Source organism: Taeniopygia guttata, chromosome 1A, assembly GCF_048771995.1.
Source record: "Taeniopygia guttata chromosome 1A, bTaeGut7.mat, whole genome shotgun sequence".
Taxonomy (NCBI): domain Eukaryota; kingdom Metazoa; phylum Chordata; class Aves; order Passeriformes; family Estrildidae; genus Taeniopygia; species Taeniopygia guttata.
This window is the reverse complement of record NC_133025.1, coordinates 6,010,043-6,033,774: the sequence shown is the minus strand read 5'-3', so window position 1 is coordinate 6,033,774 and position 23,732 is coordinate 6,010,043. Positions and strand designations below refer to the sequence as shown.

At 38.3% G+C, this 23,732-nt stretch overlaps 1 protein-coding gene across 7 annotated transcripts in view; it reads left to right on the top strand.

Moving 5' to 3' along the window:
* USP6NL (USP6 N-terminal like) overlaps positions 1 to 23,732 on the top strand; it is a 110,627-nt gene that overhangs the window by 47,761 nt on the left and 39,134 nt on the right. For all 7 annotated transcript variants that reach the window (XM_030290418.4, XM_030290435.3, XM_030290430.4 and 4 more), the window contains 3 exons: positions 3,166 to 3,239; positions 5,276 to 5,358; positions 22,105 to 22,144. In XM_030290418.4, coding sequence (XP_030146278.3) covers positions 3,166 to 3,239; positions 5,276 to 5,358; positions 22,105 to 22,144 — 197 coding nt within the window. The remainder of the gene's footprint in view (positions 1 to 3,165; positions 3,240 to 5,275; positions 5,359 to 22,104; positions 22,145 to 23,732) is intronic.

Below are 23,732 nucleotides of genomic sequence, written 5' to 3'. Positions count from 1 at the left end.
GGAAGAGAGAAGATGGCATGAAAGCAAGAGTAAGGCAGGATTTTTAAAAATTTTCATCAGATCATCAAACCATAGCTCTATTCTTACAAAAACACTGAGATAACACTGAACAAAACTGATACGACTTCAGAATGCCAGTTATTTGTCTTCAGTTTCATAGTGATGCATTTTTGTTCCCATATTTAGCTTTTAGTTTACCAGGAATCAACATGTCATTTCTAAGTTGGAGGTATTTAAATATTTCCTCTTATAAGAAAAATAATGTTTAATTCTTATCTCCCCAAATAAAAGCTCTTGCCCCCATCTCAAGATGTTTTCTGGGTTTTCAGTATGGATGGATTAATGAAACACAGAACTATCTTAGTGCAGCTGGAAGGTTAAGATGATTCTGGCAGAAAGCAAAGAGGATTACTTTAAAGGCAATGAATATGATAATTTACACACTAAATGTAATTGAATTGTCATGAGATACAGAACATGCCAAACTTTGATTCACTCATTGCTTATGCAGAGGAAGGATGGTAAGCCATGGGCACATTTTCAGCATAAATCAGGAACTTGCTTTCTGGTGCAAATACAGTTTGGCATTCTTTTGAGCAAAGGTTTGAAGTTTTTTCAGCTTATACTGTTACTCTGTTTGTGTTTTTGAAGATATATGCATGTCCTTTTGAGCACATTTTAAAATAAAAATAGAAACCATTTTTATTTCTGTTTAAAAAATGTATCAGCTACGTACTTTGTGAATGTATTGACTGTGCATTACAATATCGTCTGCTTATATTCAGCCACACTCTTTCACTCTATCTCAAATGTAATCTCTTCTACTTGGAAAGTAATGATAGGACTTTTAATTTATTTCTTGAAGCTCAGCAGCAGGCAAGCTTTAAACTTTAAACAAGGGAGCTTTTCCCCACAGCTGTCCATTGAAGAAGTGGAGATTTGGGTCAATCAGTACTTGAAGTTGCTGAAGGAATGTCAGATTTCTAAGGAAGTTAAAAGTTTACTTTTTAAAAACTCATAATTAGTCTTCTGTAAAGACTTGCTGTAAGCACAGATCTGTTTTCCAGAAGGAAACACAATTTAATTTTGGTTACAATTCCTTTATCTTCTCACTTTGAAAGTAAAACCAGGGTTCATCCAATGCTTTTTGTCAGTGTTGATTTGGTAGCTTTAGTGGACATTGTCAGTTTAGCAGATGTACTATGTCAACTAGTAAAGATTAGGAACCAGATTGTTGTAATTGTGCTGGGGGAGTGCTGGAATGCCCTGGCAGTGGTGTGAAGTTGTGTCTGTGCCCCTGGGTGTGACAGGGCTTGGGAGGGGCTCTGGAGGGCTCTGGGGTGTCTTGCTCAGAGCTCTCATGGGCAGCCAGGGTAACAGAGCCCTGCAGTGGCTGTAAAGCTGTGTCAGAGAAAAGCAAACCTGAGACCCACCTTTGGGTTGTGAGTCCCGTTTCATCTTAGGAATAGAGGATCCAGAACCTGAAAGCACAGGAGGAGCAGTGCCCTGGACACACCAAAGTCTGAGCAATATTAAATGATTCTACTCACCCCTTATCTTACAGGGAGGAAATGATTTGTCAGTGTTGTAGATTAGAGATGTGAAGCTTCCAAATATAACAGACTGAATTAGTTATTATTTTTTTCTCTCTCAAATAACTGTGTAAATACATGTGTGCTGCTTCTGCTGCATACTGGAGAAACTGACAGTATTTTTAATAAACAGGAGTAATGTGATTGGCAAATGGTGGTGACAGAGGGGCCTAGGTGAGGGTAACCAAGTGTGACTTCTGACAATCATAAATGAAAGCTTTGAAAAAGCAGCCAGACCTTCCCATAGGGAAGGATGAGCAGTGCTATTGTCTAAATGCTGATATTTGTGTCTATTGTGGGTCATACTGAGGTTCTCTTAGTGTGCCCCTGGAGAAAGGTGGAGTGGAAACAAGCAGAGACTATGTTAAATCTCAAACAGATGGCTTAGAAGGCCACCTTGGCACAACTTCTTACCTAAATGTTGAGAAATATGTAGGTAACCTTTATTAAAGAAACACTAGGTTTGAACAAATAATTGTGTTAATGTCATAGGATAGAAAACTGTAATATGTGATCTGTTTTTCTATTTCATGGGCCAGATGGTTGGTATGTACAATTCCTGAAGTTCATTATGTTGCCATGAACCAGATAGTGAAAAAAACCCACATGCTTAGAGTTATTTTTATAACAGTGTTAGACTGAAATATATTTTAAACCTTTTTCAAGCCTTGCTTTGTCTGAAGTTCGTTGCTTTTTAATAATCAAAATAATTCAATGCTTGAATCTTTCACAAACTTATTAATTAAAGCTGATTTACCTCGTTGGTTTGATATAATTATATTTGGGGTATTGAAGTGCTTTCTGCTGTTGGATACTCAAAATAGGAACTTTTCCTTTCTTGGTGCTCTCTGTTCCTGTCCATGTCCTAGAGGTGGCTTCTGCTCAGGGAACAGGACTGAGCAAAACTTGAACTCCAGCCACGTAGTAAATGCTGCATCTGCAGTGTCCTCATGTCCAGTGCTTATTCACACACTGGTTTTTTGGTTTTGCCTGTCAACCTTCCTGTTGTCATCTCCTTACACTTATTCCAGCTCTGGGTTGCCCAAGTTGCTGTTCTGACACTGTAATGACGTCCTTCCCTGTTTTCTGAGAACTAAATTTTAGGCAATTTCTAAGAAACAGTAGAAAGCCATGCAGTATTTCTTCAGTATTCTAATATCTCTACAAATCCTATAAATACATCACAATTTTGTTTTAAGCCAGTAGTGAATGTTTCAGGTTTCTTTGACTATTAGAATGTTTGTGGAATTGCCAATTAGTGGGCTTTAGTACTTTCTTCAGTCTTTCAGTTAGTGGGTTGTGCAGAATTTTTTTTTTTTACTGTATTTAATATCTACATTGGCGGATAATCAGAAATATTCTAAACTCGGCAATTAAGATACTGTGCAGTAACTGTACCTTGTTTTGAGCATGATTCAAGACATGCACCAAGGTCATATTTTGCTTTGACACAATAGTTTTGGCATTTCTCCACTGAAGTAGTCTCCCTGAAGTTGATTTTCCAAGTATTTGGCTGCAGTTCGTTTTTCACAAGGGAGAAAATCTGAACAACATTATTTTAATTCCTATACAGGTGCAGATGCTGAGCAGGATGCTGCTATCAAACTTGCCCAGGAACGAGCAGAGATAGTTGCCAAGTATGACAGAGTAAGTGAACTTTTTGGTAATTTAAAAGACATTTTATAATGAATCTTCTTAATATGTCTGTTTAAAAAGTGAATCATGATTCCAGCTTGCTGTTGTTTAAAATACTCTGTTGAGTACTAATCTGATATTTAATGATACACTGGCCTTTGGGTGAATTAAACTCTCCATGGGGGATATTCTGGATAATGACTCAATCAACTCATTTTTCAGGTGCATAGCAAGTTATTTTGGGACTATTTCAGGGAGTGTATTGTATTAGAAGCAGTGAAAGTGGGGTATTTGAGGATGCTCAGTGTATCTGTGAGATCAGAATGACTCTCATTTTACTTTTTATTTATTTAGTCTTTGGTTATGGTAGTACAAATACTGAAATCATAGCAGAAAAAGAAAAAAATAAGTGAGCTGTATTGTTTCTCATCTTGTTGTGGGGAGCTAAAGAAATGCCCTGGTCATACACTGTTTGTTCTTGGACCCCTTGTCAGGAAAAGCCTGGCACAGACTGTGCCTAGAATAGCTTGCATAGTAGTCAGGTATTTTTGTAACACTTCTGGGCTTTTTAAGTGTCACTGGAGTACAGAGCAGTAGCCTTGTTTGTAGAGTTCATGAAATGCTTTATGTGCCAGACTTACTGGTGGTTGGCACAGTGTGCAGTAAATGAGTGGCTCACCTTGGATTAAGGAAAAACCTGTTTGTGTGTGGCAGGCTGATGCCAGCTGCTTCTCAAAGCTGCTCAGTCACTGCCAACCTCAGCTGGGCAGGGGAGAGAAAATGTAACAAAAGGCTCATGAGTTGGGATAAAGGCAGGGATTCTTCACCAATGACTGTCATAGGCAAAGCAGACCTGAGCTGAGGAAATCTGTTTAATGTATTACCTATCAAATCAGAGTAGGACAATAATAAAATAAAAACTGGGTCTAACTCCCCAACCCTCCCTTCTTCCTGGGCTTAGCTTTGCTCCCAATTTTCTCTACCTCCTCCCCCTGAGCAGCGCCAGGAGGATGGGGAATGGGGGCTGTGGTCAGTTCATTCCACGTTTCTGTGACTCCTTCCTGCTTGGGGGTTTGACTCCTTAAACTCTTCCCTTTTTCCAGTGGGGGGTCCCTCCCACAGGCTGAAGTTCTCGATGAACTTCTTCAGTGTGGGTCCTTCCCATGGACTGAAGTTCTTCATGAGCTGCTCCAGCACTGGTCCCTCCATCAGGATCAGCTCTTCAGGCACAGGTGCTCCAGCATGGGTCCCCCATGGGGTCACAGGTCCTGCCACCAAACCTGCTCCAGTATGGCATGGGCCATGGCCAGTGGCAGGTCCATATTGGAGCTGGTTGACTCTGTCTCTGTTGGATGTGGAGGAGGCTTCCAGCAGCTTCTCAGAGAAACCACCCCTGGAGCCCCCTGCTAGTAAAACCAGGCCACACAAAACGAATTCACTTTGTGTTCTGAGTGCTGGCCTGATTTCACAGCCAGCAACCTGTGCATAGTCCACACCAGAAGCAGGGAGAGCTGAAATGTAGTCAAACTTCTGCAAGCCTTTTGCAAGATTAGCAGTTGGAGAGTAGGAATGGGGAATGCATGAATGCATAATTGAGGGAAAACTCAGTGCTGCATTGTTTGACAGCTGCTGCAAGTCAGCATGGACTGTCTGCAGGATGTGCTCTTGCAGGTGATTGTTCCAGAAAGATGGACTTGAGAAATGAGTAGAGGGCATTCTGGGGACCTTGATGGATTATTGTAGATAATACAACAGGTGTGGGATTACTGTGACTCTTGTTGAAATGTATTTTGTGTATAGCAGTGACCAAAAGAGATTTCCTGTGATGAATATACTGTTTGTAAGGGCTGGGATAGGTGTTCTGCTCTCCTTTCTCTTGCCTGGTTAGTTTAGGGCTGATGTTCTCCTCCCCCTCTTCTAACCTCCTTCCACCATGTCCCAGAGTGTTACAAAGGCTATGATTTCAGTGGTTGAATGCTCCCTTATGTGTCTTTATTTATTGTGTCATAAAATATAATTTGGCTTTTTATTTTTTCCTTTCCCCTTAGGGACGTGAGGGTGCTCAGATTGAACCGTGGGAAGATGCTGACTACCATCTTTACAAAGTCACAGATAGATTTGGGTTTCTACAGTAAGTAGCAAGCTTGTAAAGAAAATAAGATTAAAATTTTGCTGCTATGAATATTCAGGCTCTTTTTTGTATTATTTATTGATGAAAGTATTATTATGCCTTTAATAGATATTTTGGAAACTGCTGTGTAAGGGTTACTGCTGGCTAATCTTTTACTGTGCTTTTCAATTCCATTTCTATCTAGGTTTTTCTTTCTGTAATTTGATTTTTGCATAGGGAGTGAAGTGTTTAAAAATGTTTTATTGGGGAATGAAAACTGATAGTCTACAAAAAACATTCCAAGCGGAATTGGAGATAAATTTTGGTTGTGAATAACTTAGTTGGATGTAAACAAACTTGAAGTTCTTGCAAGGATTTATAAAAATTTTGTTAAAATGTTTCATTTTAAAAAGATCCCAACACACTGAGGTTACTAAATGGTTGTATATGAGCAAAAGTGTTTCTCAGTCCATGAAAGATTACTATCTTTTGGCTTCATATATTTTCAAATTTACTGAAATCTCTGCTGATTTGGGACCTAATGTTGAATCAACTTTAAGTCAGAAGATGCCAGAGTCCAGATGCAGTTCCCCTACAGGTGCCTCCTTTGTAACATAATCTGTTCATTTTTGGCAAATAGAAGATTAGAGTATTAAATTGTATTAGGGTTTTTGTGGTTGGCAGATGTAAATATCCAGCTTGCAGAAGCTGAACACAAGCTGACTTGATACTCTTGATGATATTAGGACCCTCTGAGGTTCTTGGTGTTCAGCATTTTTGTTTGAATACATGAAATGCAATTTAAATCCAGGGAAATCAGTGATAAGTGGAAAACTTTGTAATACCTATGTAATTCATAGTACTAGTAAGGGGGATGTTTATGTTCTGTTTTTTGGGGGACTTTTTTCCTTTTCCATCCTTTTTGCAATATTATTGTTTTTACAAGCTGTCAGTTAAAAGTCATCTTTACCTGCAGACTGCTTGTGCTTTGTTGGGGTGAGTTAATGTGATGTGTGACATTCAAAGAGATCTGTTTCGCACAAAAAGGTCCTTGTGTTGGTAAAGCCCAGCTGCAGCACCACATGCCTGGAGAAAGGATGTCAGAATTATTTTATTTCAGGGGCAGAGATAATGGAAGCCATTGCAGGCTTCACCTCTGCCTTTGGTATCCGTGTGAACTCCTGAACTTTCCTGTTACTTGTATTGTGATACTTGCATTTTTATGTGTTAGGTGTAAAAGATGGTTCAAGTCCTCTCCACTTGCTGCTGCTGTTCAGTCTTTACCCCAGATGTTCCTCTTGCCCAGGAACATCTCTTACTCACCAGAATTAATTCTCTATATAGTCAGCTTCAAGGGATGAAAGCTGAAAGATTTAAATTACATAAAGACTGTACAGGTTAACAGTGTATGCAGATAATCTTGTCACTAATTGTGCCTATTTGTAGCTTATCCGTGTCTTGTTACAGGGCAGATTTCACCTAGAAGTGCTCTCAAGGCTGCTTTATGATTGTTTTAAGACTAATTAAATGTCTAGAAAATTATGTTTTTATTTTCCTGAGAAGCAAAATCTCTCCTAATAGAATAAAGAAGCATAAGAATAGAATAGTAGGAATATAATTAGGATAAACATATCAACTGTCCTTTCCCTGAAATGACAATTTATATTGCACTATAGATTTTAACTGTGGTCTGGGTCACGTGTGCTGTCATACTGGGCCTGCTGTGTCTGAAAGAAACTCCTGTTCTATGAGATTTTGAAATGCAGCAGGATGTACCAAAAGCCTCAGAAGTTTGTCATCCCTGAGAGCCATAATTCCCTACAATCTCTCAGGTGTAAATTAGCAGACAGGCTGATGCACTGAAAACAAAATCTGGAGGCAGTACCAAACTTAAAGTGTCGTAGTTAAAATCCACAGGGATTTGTAATCTTGTTTATATTGACATCTTAAAACACTAAGAGAGGTGGCTTTTGTATCAGAAGGGTGCTGGGTGTGAGGAACCTGATACAAAATTAAGGCTTGTTTTCTCAAGTACAATAGGCTTTGATTACTATCAGTAGTTTTCTATTTTTCCTCGTCTGTGTCCTGTTTGAAGCTTTCCTTGGCTCTGTGAAGGGTCATTCAAAGTTCAGCTGATTGCTGATAGGGCAGGAAAGATAATTTGAGGGAGTGAAACACTCAGGCTGCAAGTGTAACTTGCCACTGGATAGAATATGAGAGAATGTAAAGGCTGGAGACATTTCAAAAGTAGTTTTGGTCTAGATCTGCAATTCTTCTGGTGTCCCAGTGTCCTTATTTGTGTGTTAAACTGGGAATTTGTAAACTTGAGGGACCTGAAGACTTCTATTGTCTTCCTGCCATACCAGTAGAAGTGGGCTCAGGTTTTCCTCAGAGAGGACTGGGAGGGAAAGTGCCTTTTTATTTACAAGTGGAGGAATTGTATTGCGATTGGAAACAGATATAACATTTCTCTTCAAGTAAAATATGTCACTTTAACCTATTTATAAGACCCTCAGTTGAGGTATCTGTCATCTTTGGTCAATTCCAAGTGATGTAGTATTTACTATTTACAAATTTACAAGAGTTAGGTCCATCTTTACTCAATATAGTCTTAAATTTTTCGTAGCTGCTGCCCTCAGAACACAATTTAATTTGTTTGCTGCAGTACTTTATTTTGCAGTTCTGCAAATGAATGTGAATGTTCTAGTTAACTTTGGATATTAAAAGGAAAATGGTGGACAGGTTATTACTATTGCTATTTAAAACAAAAAAATATAGCTGAGTTAATACTTAATGGATTTAGGGAACAAGAAAGTGTGTTCAGTGAGAAGTGTGTTCAGTGAGAAGTAGCAAAGCATTATAATAATGAGACTTATTTGAAATGAATAAAGGGAAGTTTTAGAGGGAAGTTGGGTGTGGGAAGAAGGTTTCCAGCAAAGCTAAGCTGTGAAATAACGTGTGGGCAGACCAAGGGGACTGTCTCTTGAGATGTTTAACAGAGTGTGCAAAACAAAATGCAGCCAGGAGGAGTTTGTTCTGACTAAATTGTGGCAGTTATGAGCTACTCTACTGCAAACATAAATTGTATGGTAGAGGCATGCAGGAACCAGGAAGAGTGAAACTCTTATTATTAGCTAAATTGTAGAAAATTTGGCCTTAGCCAGCTACTCTTGTTGCAAGGCTATAAGGAAGTAGTGGGTTGTGGTTTATTTAAGCCATGTGGTGCTGCAGGCAAACCAGACTCAACTTGGAGAATTTTTTTCATAATTTACTGCCAGATAACATGACATTGTGACTGATGACTTGGATGCTGGGTAGGAATGCTCCAAACCATAACACTCTAACAGGCACCTGGAGGAAACACCTGTCTCCCCTCTGCCTCCAGGACAAACTTCCCTTCCTTTTTGTCCTGGGTTAGCCTTGGATCACCCCAGTTCCATTGGTGAGGTGTCAGGCAGTGCAGGAGCTCCTGCACATGATGACTTCTTTCTGCTGCTCCTGGTTTCTTACTTATTGTCTCCTTCTGCTCCTTGTGTCTTGCATGTCTTCCCCCATCCTGACACGGTGTTCCTCCCACTCCAGCCACGTTCTCAACGTCCCCTTCCACGTGTCTCTTCTGTCTCTCCAATTAGTATTGTCCCTCTTAATTAATACAGACTTGTTTCTGCCGAGTGCTGTTGATATTCCTCAGTGTCACCTGATATACATGGTATACATGGAATAGTATATTGAATTAGTAAATCAATTAAATAAATATTCATATAACATGGAATAGCCTATTAAAAAAATACCTTCACGTTTGTGATTTTTCTTTCAGAGAATCCCATGTCAGGGAGCTTGTCTTAGACAGGACCATGAGTATTGACAGAGCAGACCAGTATATTTTATACAAGCCCAATGTGGTTACTAAAAATTACTAAAAATTTATATTAAAAAAAAGCAGCAATATCCCTTCCCAGAAAAACCTCAGGCATGGTCTTTATTCAGTGCAATTTGTTTTCCAGTAAAAATCCTGCTGCTGATTTCACATGACAGTGCAGGAATGCTGAGCAGTCAGGCTGATGTGAAAAGTACCATTCAGTTTTAAAATGAACATTTTTTCCCCTGAAGTCTAGCACCAGTGTCTGTATATACAGTCTGCCAGTGTTTTGATAAGATTGGATATTCTTTTCTAGAAAGTGCAGGAGATGGAGGCTTCGAGCTGTGCCTGCAGCTGATGGAGGCCCAGCAGCCCATCTCTGGGGACCCCCATAGGGCTCAGAGAAGGCTTAGCCTGTAATGGATGACTTCTGCAATCAAGTATTTTAGGAATGGGAGAAATGCCTAAGATCTCTTTACAGATAGTCATAACAAAAACTGTTTAAGCTGATTTTGGAAATGAAAAAAGGCAGGATGTGTTTGTTATTCATAAATAATTAGGGGTTTGTGTGCTCAATTTTTCATTTTTCCTTTTTTTTTTTTCCCTCTTGTTTGATATGATGTATCTTTTTGGTCAGCATTGTATGAATGTTGACCCTGCACCCCCAATGAAAAGCAGTTCTTGTCTGTCTTATCTTGGAACCTGGCTAAATTTTTAAATAAATGTCCTCAGTATTTTCAGCGTGGACTGTTCTTTCACCAGCCCTTTTCTTTAACTTGTAGATAACTTCTATTTGCAGTTTTTCTATCAGAAGTCATTGATAAGGGAAAAACTTCAGGGAAAATAAGCCTAAAGGAATTTCTGAGTGTCTTGAAGCTCATAGCAGGCATTCCAGTAATGCCTCAGGATCTGGGATTTTCCCCTTCCACCTTCTCGAATTATTTTGTTGATTTGGTGCTGCTTTGGAATGGTTAAAAAAAGCTAAATAAATACCTTGTTCCTTGGGTGGTAACAAGTTCCCTACTACAACTAGAAATGTTTTAAAAGGTATTTTATTTCATTAAATGGACAGTTTATGTAATGTCTGTATTGATTTGTCTATTTAGAACTGACAATTTTATGAGTTATTTTTTATAGCTAAAAAAGAATTAAAGGTCTTACTACAGCAAAAGAAAACAAGAAATTCAAATGACAGTGTTTTCATAAGTAAATAAGAATTCAAGCTTTAACTGACTGTTGTTGAAGTACTTAAAGATGTGTTTGTCATTAATATATCCTTGTCTTTATTTTTTATTAAAGTCCCCAGTTAACTACAAGGACAAAATAACTTGATTCTCTCCCTGCCCCACATAATATTAAAGCTGAATGGTCACAAGAGCATTGGCTGATTGAAGTTTGCAAAACAGCCCAAACTCTGTCCATGATCCTGAAGTAGGGGAGAAGCTGAGAACAGCATTTTGCAACTGTAAAGGTCAGCAGCAGTTTAAAGAGCTGATCCACTTTGGGCCCTTTCAACACCAGGCCAAAAGTCAGAGCAGGATAAGCCAAATGGCCTCAGTGTCTCCCTAGAATGGCACAGAAAACTAAAGTGTGAGCAAGTCTGGGCAGCATCACCAACATACCCCTGGTCAATGTACTCCAGGTCCTGAGGGGCTTTGCACTGACATTTGTAAAGCATTGAATGACATCCCCCTGAAGAAGAAACATCAGCCAGGTTCATTTGTTTGGTACCTGTTGGAACTACAGATTTCAGTCTTTCCATCATTTGGGGACCAAGCAAAAATATTTTTTAAAAATAAAATGTCCTACACTTTTCCTTTTTAGCTCTAAATTAGGATTTATGTTATCTGGTCTTCTAAAGCATCCTTGTGTGTGTATATTCTTGATGATTCTTTTATATTTCTCTGTTGGTATATCACCCAGCTAAAAAAGAGGTGTTCTGTTTTTTCTTATAAGAAAACTGGTCAAGACCACAGTTTTCCTTTTCTTAAAAAAAAAATTGGTTTTTGGAATTTGGGGCAGGTACAGCTCAAATCCAAATTTTACTATTCCTTATTGGGAAATATAGATTCTGATCTAAATACTCTGACTAATATATTGTGGAAAGTGTTTTAACTGTTCAGACATTAATAGTTATGAAGTAGAAATAACAGAAGAAACTGCAATTTATTTAGTGCAACTTTCCAAAAACTTTTTTCTTTCCATTGTTCCCTGATGAGTGCCAGCAACAGAATTGTTCTGGTAACTTTTGGTGATGATCTGTGAAAATAATAGCAGACATGACATGATTAAAAAAATTTAAAACTACTATTATTTCTTCAGCCTTCACCATATCAGTTCTTTTCAGACTGTGTTATTATCAAGATATGTGTTAACTTATATTAGTACTTGTTATATTATAGCAATAACCTATATTGTCACAATTTGTGGTCTGACTTCGGTGATGCACTTTACACGTTTTTCCTTTTACTACCTGCTCAGTAAATGGAAACTGGGATACATATTTAGTGTGGCAGATACTGTTATGGTGATAAATATTCCAGGATCAGCATAGTGAGACTGGGCAGATTGGAGGTTTATTTTGCAAGGTTGTTCAAGTGGGGTTTTACCCCCTGAAGACTAAGGAGTGGTACAATAGAAGTACTAGTGGTAGAAAATACAGATGTGTTCTGCCCCTCACCCCATTCATGAGAGTCTCTCTCCAAAATTTGGGTTAGATTCCTGTGTTACTCTTACAGTAGCTCTGTGCTGATTCTGATGGAATTAAACTAATTCACAGCAGCTGAGAATATGACTCATACCCTTAGTCTTTATCCCATGAGCCTGTTAAAGCAGAGAACATGCTTTCAGAATAGTTTGCTAATGATGGAGATTATCACATTGCCAGAGGCACTTTTCAAATAGCAGAATTCATTCTTTCTTTTGCTGACATGAGACCTACCTGTTCTTCTCCATCGAACTTCACTCTTTAGAAAACATAGTGCATTTTTAATAGCTCCAATGCATTTCTACAGCATGCTCCAAAAATGAGTTTGGGAAGCAAAGAAACTGAGAGCTCAGTCGAGGAGTGAGATACTCCATTAAATGTCTGCAAATTAAACTATTTTTTTTTTTCCTCCAGTATTATTATTTTATCTTGAACTTTTTGATAAGGAGAAATATGATGAGCAACCAGTTATCCCCTCTTGGATTCTATTTCTTGGTAATTTGTATGTAGCCATGCTGGGAAATAGTCCTTGTCTCTGAAGTATTCCTTAATGTTTTCTCCTGTGTGCTCTTGAACCACATGTCCAAGAGCAGTAACTCTTGCACAGCTCTCCCTGCTGACTTGGGTGGGTACATGAGTGAATTCTCTCCAGATAAGGGCTGCAAGGACAGGTCTCTGAGGGTTCTTGGCAGCAAAATAAGTTATGCTGAGATTTTGGTAACAGCAGTTAAAGAAAGAAGCATGGTTGATGTAATTTGGTAATATTCAAAGTCGCATTAAAAAAAATTGGGATTTTATATAATTTTAATTTCAAAGTTTTAGTAGGAGAGTTATAGAATCAGGAAGCGACAAGCAGTAAACCCAGCACCATCACTGTAACCCCATAACCACTAAACCACATCACCCAGTGTCAGATCCAGAAGCCTCTTAAACACCTCCAGGGATGGTGACTCCACCCACCTCCCTGGGTGGAGGGAGTTGTCACAATGCCTGACCACCCTAAAAGTGAAAAGTTTTTTTCTAATATATAATCTAATCTCCTCTGCCTCAGTTTAAAGCCATTTCCTTTTAAGGCCATGAAATCTGCACATCAGAGTTCAAGGAACGAGCTCCAAGGCTACATGAAGCGTTGCAAAGTTACTGTTCATAGTCACACGGAACCACTATTCTTAATTTTCTAGGCACAGTAAATATTGCCAAACGTGTTAAGTGATGTGGTCATGTGCTAAAATAGCAATGAAGCATTTTTTCTTAACAGTGCAATTATAAATGTCAGTCTTACTGCATTTTATTTATGCTGGTCATTCAGTAGGGACTTGCTGTCATTTTCTGCTCCTCAGCTTTGTGAGACGGGGTCAGACCCTCTTGTCAGGAGAGTGGCTAAACTCTTCCCTCCTTTGGGAAGAAGTGTGCCAAGTTCAGCCTCTTTCAGCTGCCAAAGTCAAATCTTTATTAAAAAAAAAAAGTTCAGCTCTCTCTTATTAGAGAAAAGTTGTGTTTCTCTTCTCTTTCTCCTCAGTATACAAATATGCCTCATTTTGACTGTCTAGAATTTTTCATGAGGCATTATTAAGATTTACCATGGGATCTCTGCTGATTTCTCTTCTCTTCATTGGAGTCTTGTATTATGTGGCATGGATTCTGCCTTCTAATATGTGATACACTTGCCTTGACTTATTTTGCTGCAGAATATTCATTGCTAATCATATTGAGGAACTACTGTTAAAAAAAAAAAAAAAAAACAAAACCAAAAACCAAACAACCACAGATTTCAGCTCTATTTAACATTCTTTCCTTTTGCCCTAATATACCCTGAGGATATTATCTTTATTTTTGGAGAGAAGTGGTAGTTTTCTTGGTTCTTGGGTTGCTTATTGAGCTTCAAAATGCCTTTTTTTAGGTCCATCTTCCTAGCATTAGACAAATCCTGTCCTTTTTATTTTCCTCTTTGCCTGTTTCCATGGGGAACTACTTTTACAATAATATTTTAATTGCATTTCTGTATGACATAACCTGTTTAGAAAACACAGCAAACACATGATTTATCACTTACAGAATTCCTGATAAGTTGAAAAGAATCCTTGCTTACTATGCAGTTGTGAAGTGGTGAGGCTGGTTCAGAGACCAGGGTAAATAGGTAATTTTATTTAATCACCCTTGACAGTGGAAGAGTACATTGGGCCTGCTGTAAAATTTGCTTAGTCCTGTCCATTGTGACTGAGTTTCCAGCTCTGCTTCCATGAGGAAAGTGAACACTGTGCTGTGAATTTGTCTGCACTCTTGGTGGTGGTTGTGTTATGAGTCTTCTCTTTGCGTGCATGCATTTGAAGTTGTGTCCAAAAGCATGAGCTCTCCATGGCAGTTTGCAGTATTTGCTTCCTTAAAGTGAGGTCTTATTTTTGCAAGAACGTGTGGTCAGAAGTGTTGCTTTAGAAGGTGTTTTGGTTACTACAAGGAAGTCTTCAGTGCCTTTGTTGTTCACTTCTTCTCACACTTGCTCTTTTAACAAGTATTCTTTGTCAGCCCGATGGGGAAAAGTGGTTGTTTATTCGAAGCTCTTTCATGAAAATTGTCTAAACCAGATGCAGCAAAGGGAGAGGAGCCAGACCTTTCTGGTGTTCACCTGTGAGCTTTGCAATTGCATATATTTGCACTTGTGTATTTAGTGGTAGGACTTCACTAGAAGGAGGAAGTGCCTAGAAATTACGTGACTGGAAGTTACCGATGAATTTTTCTGTGACTTGGACTGTGCATTTCATTTCTTTTGCAACAGTATTTTTTTGTCTTTCCTTTCCCCTTGTGTAATTGTGGTGATCTAGTGTGTGTTTCTACTTTAGATTTCCTTTCATGCATGGTCTTCCTGTGGTAGGAAGAAATGTTCTGTTGTTATTTGCTGTAATTCAGAATGGTATGGTCATCTTATTTTTTTCCTAAATCTGTGTCACAGTGTTACCCCTTTCTTTGGCTTAGCTTTATTTTAAGTTTATTCTTAGGACTAGAGTTGAAATTTGAATCTTAAATCCATTCTCTCAGCTGAGTTAGTCCAGGCTGTCACTTCAGCAATTCTCTGCAGATATAGAAGGAAATGAGGTGAATGCAATCCTGTAGATTTGATGGAAAACACAAAAAAAAAGCTGCAGGAAAATTCTGCCAACTAAGGACAAATAATGTGTTTTTTTGTTAACAGCTGCTGCTGCTTGATTTGAGTAGAAGATCATCCAGTGTGTGCTGGGAATTCATTAAGTACTTCCTTTTATGAAAAGAGCTATTAGGTAGCAGAACTGAGAAAAAAAATGATTGACTATGTTAATATGGTTTAATTTATACAATATTCATAAAGTGATATGCAATGGTTTTGAGTTACTGCTTAAGCTGTAAAACAGAAGTATATGTTTATTTCATTTATTTCCTATGTAATTTAGCATTTCTAGAAGATGAAAGTAACTGGATGTAGGGAATGGCCAGAGTGTGTTTCACTGGCACAGGTTTAAAGGATGCTAAAAGGGGGGACAGCTTTTAGAAGTGCAAAGATGATGCTACTCTTGACCCAATGAAGGACCCACCAGAATGGGATTTGAGACCACTGAAATTTATTTCCTCAAAGAAGCAAGTGTAGATACACAATGCTTTGAACTTCTGCAGTGAACAGGTATATATTGCTGGAACAATACCATCTTAGGTAATTTATGTTCAAATATGCTTTGCATAGTGCATGAATTTTAATGCAGGTGAAGCTGCCAACATGCAAACCATGAATCGCTGTTAATTTATGGTGTAAGTAATCTGCACAGGAAGGAACCTTTGAGCAGTACTACAAGACAGGAGATAATGTGTTTAAGGAGAAAATCCTAGGTGTTTTAGACATCTATCAAATGCAAATTAGAAGCAAGGCATTCTCTTTCATTTGCCTTTTAGACTCTTGGGAATTTTAAGGTAGTTTAGGCTAATTTTTATCTTTCTATAAAAACTTGGTTCTGAGAAGACATTTTTAACCTCACTGTTCATTTATGTGCAATTAAAGTGACATTAAAAATCACTAGAAATGCTGATGTGCTCAGTTCAGCAGATTATAAATTTTCTTAAAGGTGTTCTGATTCCATGCTGGGGAAACTTTGAAGTTTTCATATAGAACACACCTTTCCACTAAAAACAGAGGACAGCACATATTTTCAGCATTTGGCAGTGAAAACACAGTTCTATTTTTTTGCTATGAATTTCATGATAATTTTTCATATTGGCAATGAAAACTTAACAGCAAATTCAACTTCTTTCAAGCAGCCAAGTACTTTTACTAAAAAGTCACCATTTTGAGATTTAGTTGAATTTTATAAAACTTGGATTTTATTTTGTCTCCTCTCTTACAGTTCACATTGCTTGAGACTTTCTGGCAGGAGCTACATGTTCATGGCACTGGGCTGTGCAAATTGGCAGCAACATTCACAGAAACCACAAATAATTGCAAATAAAAATCACAAAAGTGATTTTTAGTCACAAAATCACACATGGTCCAACCTTTTGCCAGCATTAAATTCTTTCTTGCAGCATGTTTCCTGATAATTATATTGTGGAATGTCACACTGGCTTATCCCATATGTTAATTAATTGCTTTGGCTTGCTTATGAATTTTAACAAAACTTCTGAAAGCTGTTTCTTAATCTGCTGTAGTCACTACCCCCATACTGTGCAGAGGTTGTTCAGAGAAAATTCCAAGTGAATGATTACAGTAGCAGAGCTCCAATTATTTTAAGAGGCAGACTCAATCAAAATTATGAGTTTGCAAGTACATTGTGAGATAGAAAGAAGGAAGTGAGCCATAGAATTTTCTGTGAAAAACAATAGCTTTCTTACCTTCTCCTTAATTTTTTCAGAAATATTTTCTGTATGTTATTAATTTTGAAAATAACACTTTTGCTTTCATTTAGTTTGAAAAGCTGGAAGATTAAAGTAGTATTCATAGTCAGGATTCCTCTGCAAACTACCTTGAAGGTGTGATGCTGTTGCAAAGCACTGTTGTACATATCCATAATACCCCATATTGCCCTGACAGCTTTATGTGCCATGCATCAGACCCTGAGGGGGAGGCAGAGCTAATAGAACACCTTGTTAGTGTGTTTATTGCTGTAGAATTGGTTTCCCAGTGTGAATATACTCATTTTTTTGTGTCTAGTAAAGCCATAGGCGCCTACAACTCACTCCTGACAAATCACACAATTTAAAGCTGTACCTATTTGGGAAGATTTACTTTTTCCTAATATGTCTGGATAATGTAATGGTGCAAGCTGTTACTTCAGCAATCTGAGTTTCATATTGTAGAGCAAGACAACTCCATTTATACTAAAACTCTCTGTGTTCAGACACATGTCAAGTGAATCCTTCCCTTTTCATACCTTTATCTTTGCATGATTACTTACAAAATCATTTGACATCACTTTTGGTTTGGAGTTTTATACATTACTGATGTATTTGTCTATGTTTCCTCACAAATTTATGGATCATAAAGGTTTCAAAATGATACAAATGATTAAAAAAAAAAATTTAAAAATACTTCCTTCAAAATAAGTCTCCTGGCTAATAGCAAGTGTGTTTTCCTCGTGGATTTAAACATTTAAAAGTGCACCACAAATGACAAGCCAAATGCACAGCATTTGTTTCTTCATGATTAACTCCATGAGATTGTGAAGATCAGTGTTCTACTAGAAACTTCTCCCAGATTATATTGAAAATGTGACACCAGAGTTTGATTTTTCATTTAAAATGAAACTGTGCAGTGGTACAGGGTAATGCTATTGCACTTAGAGGACAGCATGAGAAAATAATTGAGTAATAGTTTGAGAAAACCTTTTGCATAGGTACTGCTTTGCAGGCTTTGTGAGGATTAAACTTTTTAAATGTATTACACTGGGTTCAGTAATATAGAAATATTGAATGTAATCGACTTTTTAATTAAATGACTTGTGTGTATCACAGTTATTCCCACAAATATTTCATGATAACAAGCCCCAAAGTTCTTCACGGCGCCCTGGTCAGTTCTGAAATAGAATTTGAGAAATACAAATATAACATACTAAAAGATTTTGAACATTACCGTTCTTCAGGCACTTAAGCTTTGTAGTATTTCTGGTCTTATTGTGGTCAATTTTTGCCACTTTTTTTTTTTTCCCCAATGAAAATTTTGTTGTCAGGCCTTGTCCAGCTTATAACTATAAAGAAATGAATTGATCCTTTGGAATTTTGAGTTCTGGGGTGATTGGTGTACCAAGGTTGATTATTGCACTAAATATATTCCATCCTCAACTGAATCTGCAAAGGAATGAGAAGGCTTTACATTTCTTAAACTTAAGCCAAACCAGAAACAGGAAAATGCTGTGATTTGAGTCAGCAGGGAGCATACTTGGGATTCAAATAGAAATGTAGGAAAAGAATAAATCTGTTGAGTGTCTAATATAAGAAAGTCCTTCCTTGATGTATTTGTTCAATACAAACACAATGTGCTATTTAAAGATTACTGATTTAAGCAGCAATAGTGGGTAGGGTGCTGTAAGCTTGTTAAGTCTTAGAATTTTCAATTTATTTCAACTAACACTGTTACTCAAGGAGGTTAATTACAACACATGCTGTAATGGTCAAAACCATAAATCTGCATATTTAATGTTCTGAAGCGACAGATCATTATGCATTTGACATTATTCTTAAAAAGTTTTCTTGAAACATTCATGAAAACTTGTGTTAGCCACTATGGTGGATTTAAAGATGTAAGATCCATTCATCTCTTAAAACATAAAACCAAAAAAAGGCACTTTGAATCAGGTCTAATGAATGAAATCTTGTCTTTTGATCTTGGAGACCTCACTTCAAGGTGGAAGTAGTCCAGACTGAAAGATGGGAGGATAGCTTTGGGCTGGTGCTGTGCATCAGCACCATTTTTACCAATGGGTAGAAATCCTAAGTTGCAGTCAGACCTTGGAATCCACTATTTACTTTCTTCCAGTGAGATGTCTTAGAGGAACCTTGTAGCAGGGTGACTGTCAGGCACTGTACTGTAGTTGGGATTTGCTCTTGCAGTGGTTTGCAGCTCCCAGCTTGGAGACAAGATCTTCAGCCCTTTCTCTCAGTGCTGTGACTGCAGAGCTCCTTGGCAGTGCCAGGCAGAGCCCTGAGCTGCTGTTGGAATCCTGTGTGGCTGCAGCTGGAAGCTCTTATCTTCAAGGCAAGGCACAGACCAGGTGTGTCATTGCTAATTCCTGGCTCATCCAACAGCTGACTTTACCTACTCAGATTTTATTTAGTGGGGACAGCAGAGTGTTAAGATCCCGTTTCTGCTGATACCTTATTTTCATAACTTCAGTTAAAAGCATCCCTGTGACTCCTGTTTTGGATATCTAGGATTGTATGGTTCCAAGCTAATTATGTTAATCAGTTCTGTTCTCTCTGGATCCCCTAAATGAATATTACTTCAGCTATTAAAGGAAAACAGTCATCTTAGGGCAGGATATAGCTATATTATGTTAATACTTTTCGCTATTTCTGTTTATTATTTGGTGAAGTATGCAGATAAAAAACATGGAGAAATGCAAGTTTAAATAGACTGGGAATGGCTAGAGAAGATTAATTTTTAAAAGAAATGATTACGGTGTAACAATATTAGATTGGCTTGGCTGGGGAAGGAAGGAGAAGATGCATCATTATAAAGAAAAAAGGGAAGGTACAATAAAATAACAGATTCATTGACATCAATTGATTTTGTGTCTGATTCTATCCAATAAAAGAAAATCTCTAACGTTTCTGCATAGAGAACACACTAAATGGAAATATATTTATTTAAAGTACCTTTAGGAGCTTTGAGAGCATTTGTATGCCTGCACTGCCTTTCCTTCAGTCCTTGCAGGGTAGATTTTAATATTTACATATGTGAGTACAGGGGCATAGTTGATGGCATTTTGTTAATGGAGATCTCCAGGAACTCCGGCAGGTCCAGTGAGTTTCTGAGCAGCCCTGGGCAATTCATTTGGCTTCTGTGCTCTTTGCCAGGTGCTCAGCAGCGTCTTGAGGAATAAAAACACAAAAACACGGGGCTGCCTTAATGTGCTGCTGTGGAATGTCAGTGTGACAGTGCAGAGCTGTGCAGCTCAACAAAATAATGAGCGATCTGGGCATAAATTTGCTGTTGGATTAATTTGGTGTCTGCTTCCCAGGATATGAGGGCAGCCTTTTCCTACTCAGGAGGTTCAGCCGTGCCTTTTCTGTGTACATTGATGGTAACTCACAAAATTGGCAGAGGGCAATTCCTTACTAAATCACTAGAACTCATTCTCCCTTTGTGAAAAATAAGATTTGATTAATCTTTCATGTGATCAGCTTCCATGCCAGTGTGAGGAGAAGCTGTCAAGTGGTACCAGTTCAGCAGAGGAGCTGCTGTGGTTGCTGTGAGTCCGCGGGGATGTGGAGCTGGCAGATCCTTGCCTTGCAGGCAGTGCTGGAGGAAAAAGGGTTTGTTGTGTGCCCAGCCAGCTGCTGGTGTGACCTCGTAGGGCTGGAAGAATGAGGCTGCTGTGGGAGGCTCATGGAGGGGTAGGCAGGGCCTGCAACTGTCACTGAAGAATTGGAATTTAAGTGATGTGAGAAGGCCTAGCAGTCTTTGTGCATCAAACCGAGCAACAACCACCCTAAGCTGATGGTATTAAATTGAATTTTTTCTTCCCTTTTGCTTTTTCTTCCCACTTCAAATAAGCTGAATTTCTAGGTCATATTTGGCGTAGGACGGGCCTGCTTTCAGCTGATATAGTTATAAGAGCGTGCACAATACTATAATTTTGTTAACATTTAAAAATAACACTGACTAGAGGTTGTTTCTAGTGTGTTGGATATTGATCAAGAGTTTTTTTGATTATGTTGTTCAGCAAGAAATCTTTCATATATTTGTGAAGTGCTTCTAAATGAATGAATGATGCTTTTTGCAATGCTGCTCAAAAGCAACAGTCTTGGGTTTAAAATTAGTTTCTGAACTGTGGACTGGAAACTTTGACTTGTGTATGATGTCTGTGAAGGTGTTGATGGGAGCAAGTTTTTCCATTAGATGAAGTGGTTCAAATGTATTTCTTCATTCTGTATTTCTTTATTCAAATGTAACTTCTGAATCTGAAATAGCATCTTATAAATGAAATGAGATTGAATAAAATTCAAGTGTTTTGCATCAGAGTTTTGTTACACTAACTGTAGCCTTAACTTCTGTAGCCTTTGCCAAGGTCACCCTTGCACAAAGTGGATACAGGTCTAAAATACTGGTGGTTAATAGCTTCTCTGTAGAAAGCTATAATGATGTAGGTATGAGGGTTTTTTCATAATATCAAGACTCAGTAGGAACTTTTAAAAGTATTTCATGTGTTTCCTGTGTTTTAGTCCCCTTTAAACATGGTTTTGTTGGGTGTGTTATTTATCTGACCTCAAGAGCAGAAGGGAGTTGCTTGTTACAGTTGAGCTGCTGTGTTTTCAGAAGCTGCAGGGGAAGGCAGGCTCTCTTGGCATCAAGGTGGTGCAGTTACTTTTGAGAGGAAAAGAACAAATTTCTGTTTTTGTTAAGTCAGAGGCCTCAGAATGAAATGAAAGGAATGGGAAGTCTGAAGATATATCAGGTCAAAGATTGCTTTTCAAGCTTTCAATTCCTAAGCTGCCTTTTTAGGCTTAGGGTAAGAAGTGAAAAGGCTTTAATTTTTAGTATTAATTAGGTACCTAGTAACATGACTAATTTCTTTTTCTGCTACCTCCTGCCTGTTACTTAGAGTGAGATTTGTAGTTTTGAGTACGTGTGAGTTAACTCTCCTGAGTCAAGCAAAATCTCAGAGCACAGTAGTAAAGGAGGAAGCTTTTTGTTTTTGTTGATAAATCAGCTAATAATAGTATGATCAAAGAAAACAAAACAAAAATCGTTTGGGTTTCAGTTCAGTAGTATTCCACAGAGTGCTTTTGCAGAAGGCAAAAAAAAAGTTTTCTTAAGCTATGTGATGTTTTTCTTAAGTTATGCAGCTACTTTGATTTAAAATCCTAGTTCTGTACTTAAAATATTAGTTCTTCTTTGCAGTTCAGAATTCTTGTTCACTTGTTACTACAAATTGCTGGTGTAAGTGCTGACTTGTAAGAAGCTATACAGAAATGATTTTGTGCTGAGATCAACCACGACTAATATAAACTTTATCTTTGTTTTCAGTCCAGAGGAGCTTCCTGTCCATGATGTGGTGATAGAAAAGGTAAGTCCACTGTCCTCCAGGTTTTACTAGTAAGTAAACGTTTACAGATTTACAGCTTTTAAAAATATAAATCACTGTGAGATGAGTTGATGAAGCATTTTAGTGATTTACATTACCAAAGAAGCACATTTAATTCCCCTAAGAACTGTCATCCTTGAGGCCACATTAACTCACCCACAGGTCCCTGGGGGCCCACTTGTTTTTACATTTGCTCCTTTCAGTGAGAGTGAATGTTCCTTTCCCATTATGTGGCCTAGTGAAGGAAATGGAGCTAACTAAGAGCTCACACCCAGCTCTGCCCCAAAAGAGTGAAAGCTGTGGTCCCGTGCCAGGAGCTGCCATCAGCTGTGCAGGGGGTGGATGATGTGAGCGAGGTGGTGGCACTGACACCCAGGTGTGTGCTGCTGTCCTGAGGGGCAGGGGCTGCTTTGCTGCTTTGGGAAATGGTGACAAATATCCTGCTGCCACCACGGTGTGGTGACTTCCCTTGTAATACTCAGTTGCTGAGCTGGGTGTATTTCAGACGTGTAGGTCCTGTTGGCAGCTGCTGCAGGTCCTGGTCCAAAAATCCTTCTGCTGCTAGAGGGTTCCGGAGAAATAATTTGACAACTGATGTGTTGGGAATGTGGGAAAGTAATGGGGAACTGAATTTCTGCTTGTCTGGGCCTAGTTACTGTTGCTATTTCCCCTTGGTGAATCAGGTCTGTTGTTACCTCCAAGACCAAATCAAATCAGAAAACTCAAGATAACTTAAACTTACAACTTCAAATACTTTATCCCTCTTGGCTGCACAAATCAAAAGAATACATGGAAATAGGATGGAATGACTTATTTCAAGGCAGCTCTGCTCTTTAAGTGTTAAGAGCAGCAATGCTTCTGAAAATTAATTATTTTGTGCTTCAATTACATACTGAAGCTAGTAAGAGATGCTTACTGTGAAAGAATAAACTTGTGTCTTTGTTTTGCCTTGGTTCATGTGTGGTTTTGCATACACAGCCTGAAATAGTTGCCTTTTCCTGCCATGTTTCATTACATTTAATAACATAGTGAGTGTATGTATAATTTCATTTCCATCAGAAGGACACAGCAGGGGGGGTGAGTCTCTGAGTAGAAATATTAGGCAGCTTGCAGCTACTGTGGTAGATGTGTTTGGAGGCTCTGATTCACTGTGACTTTGTAGTTAGCTTTAAATTATTTGAGGCAAAGTGTCTCACTTCTCTGTCCAAAATTGTGTTTGTGCTGTCTCAAAGTGTCAGCATAGAAACTGTATTTATGGAGTCAGTGTTAAATTGCAAGTCTAGTGTGTTTTAATAATTATCCAGTGATACTCCTGGTTACACTCCTGATGGTATCCTGACCTCTGCTGGTATCAGACGAGTTTTATCTGGCTCCTGTCAGCAGAGTTTGAATCTTTCATATTTTCTAGATACCGTTCATAAGGATTACTGTGTTATGTTAATGTAGGCTAAGATTAAAAGCTTTCTGCACAATGTCTTTTGAAGTCACTCAGCAGAACTATTTATACTTTCCTTTTGCCTTGTGAATTTTAAAAAATATTCCTAACTCAAGTTTTCATATCATTTGCAGC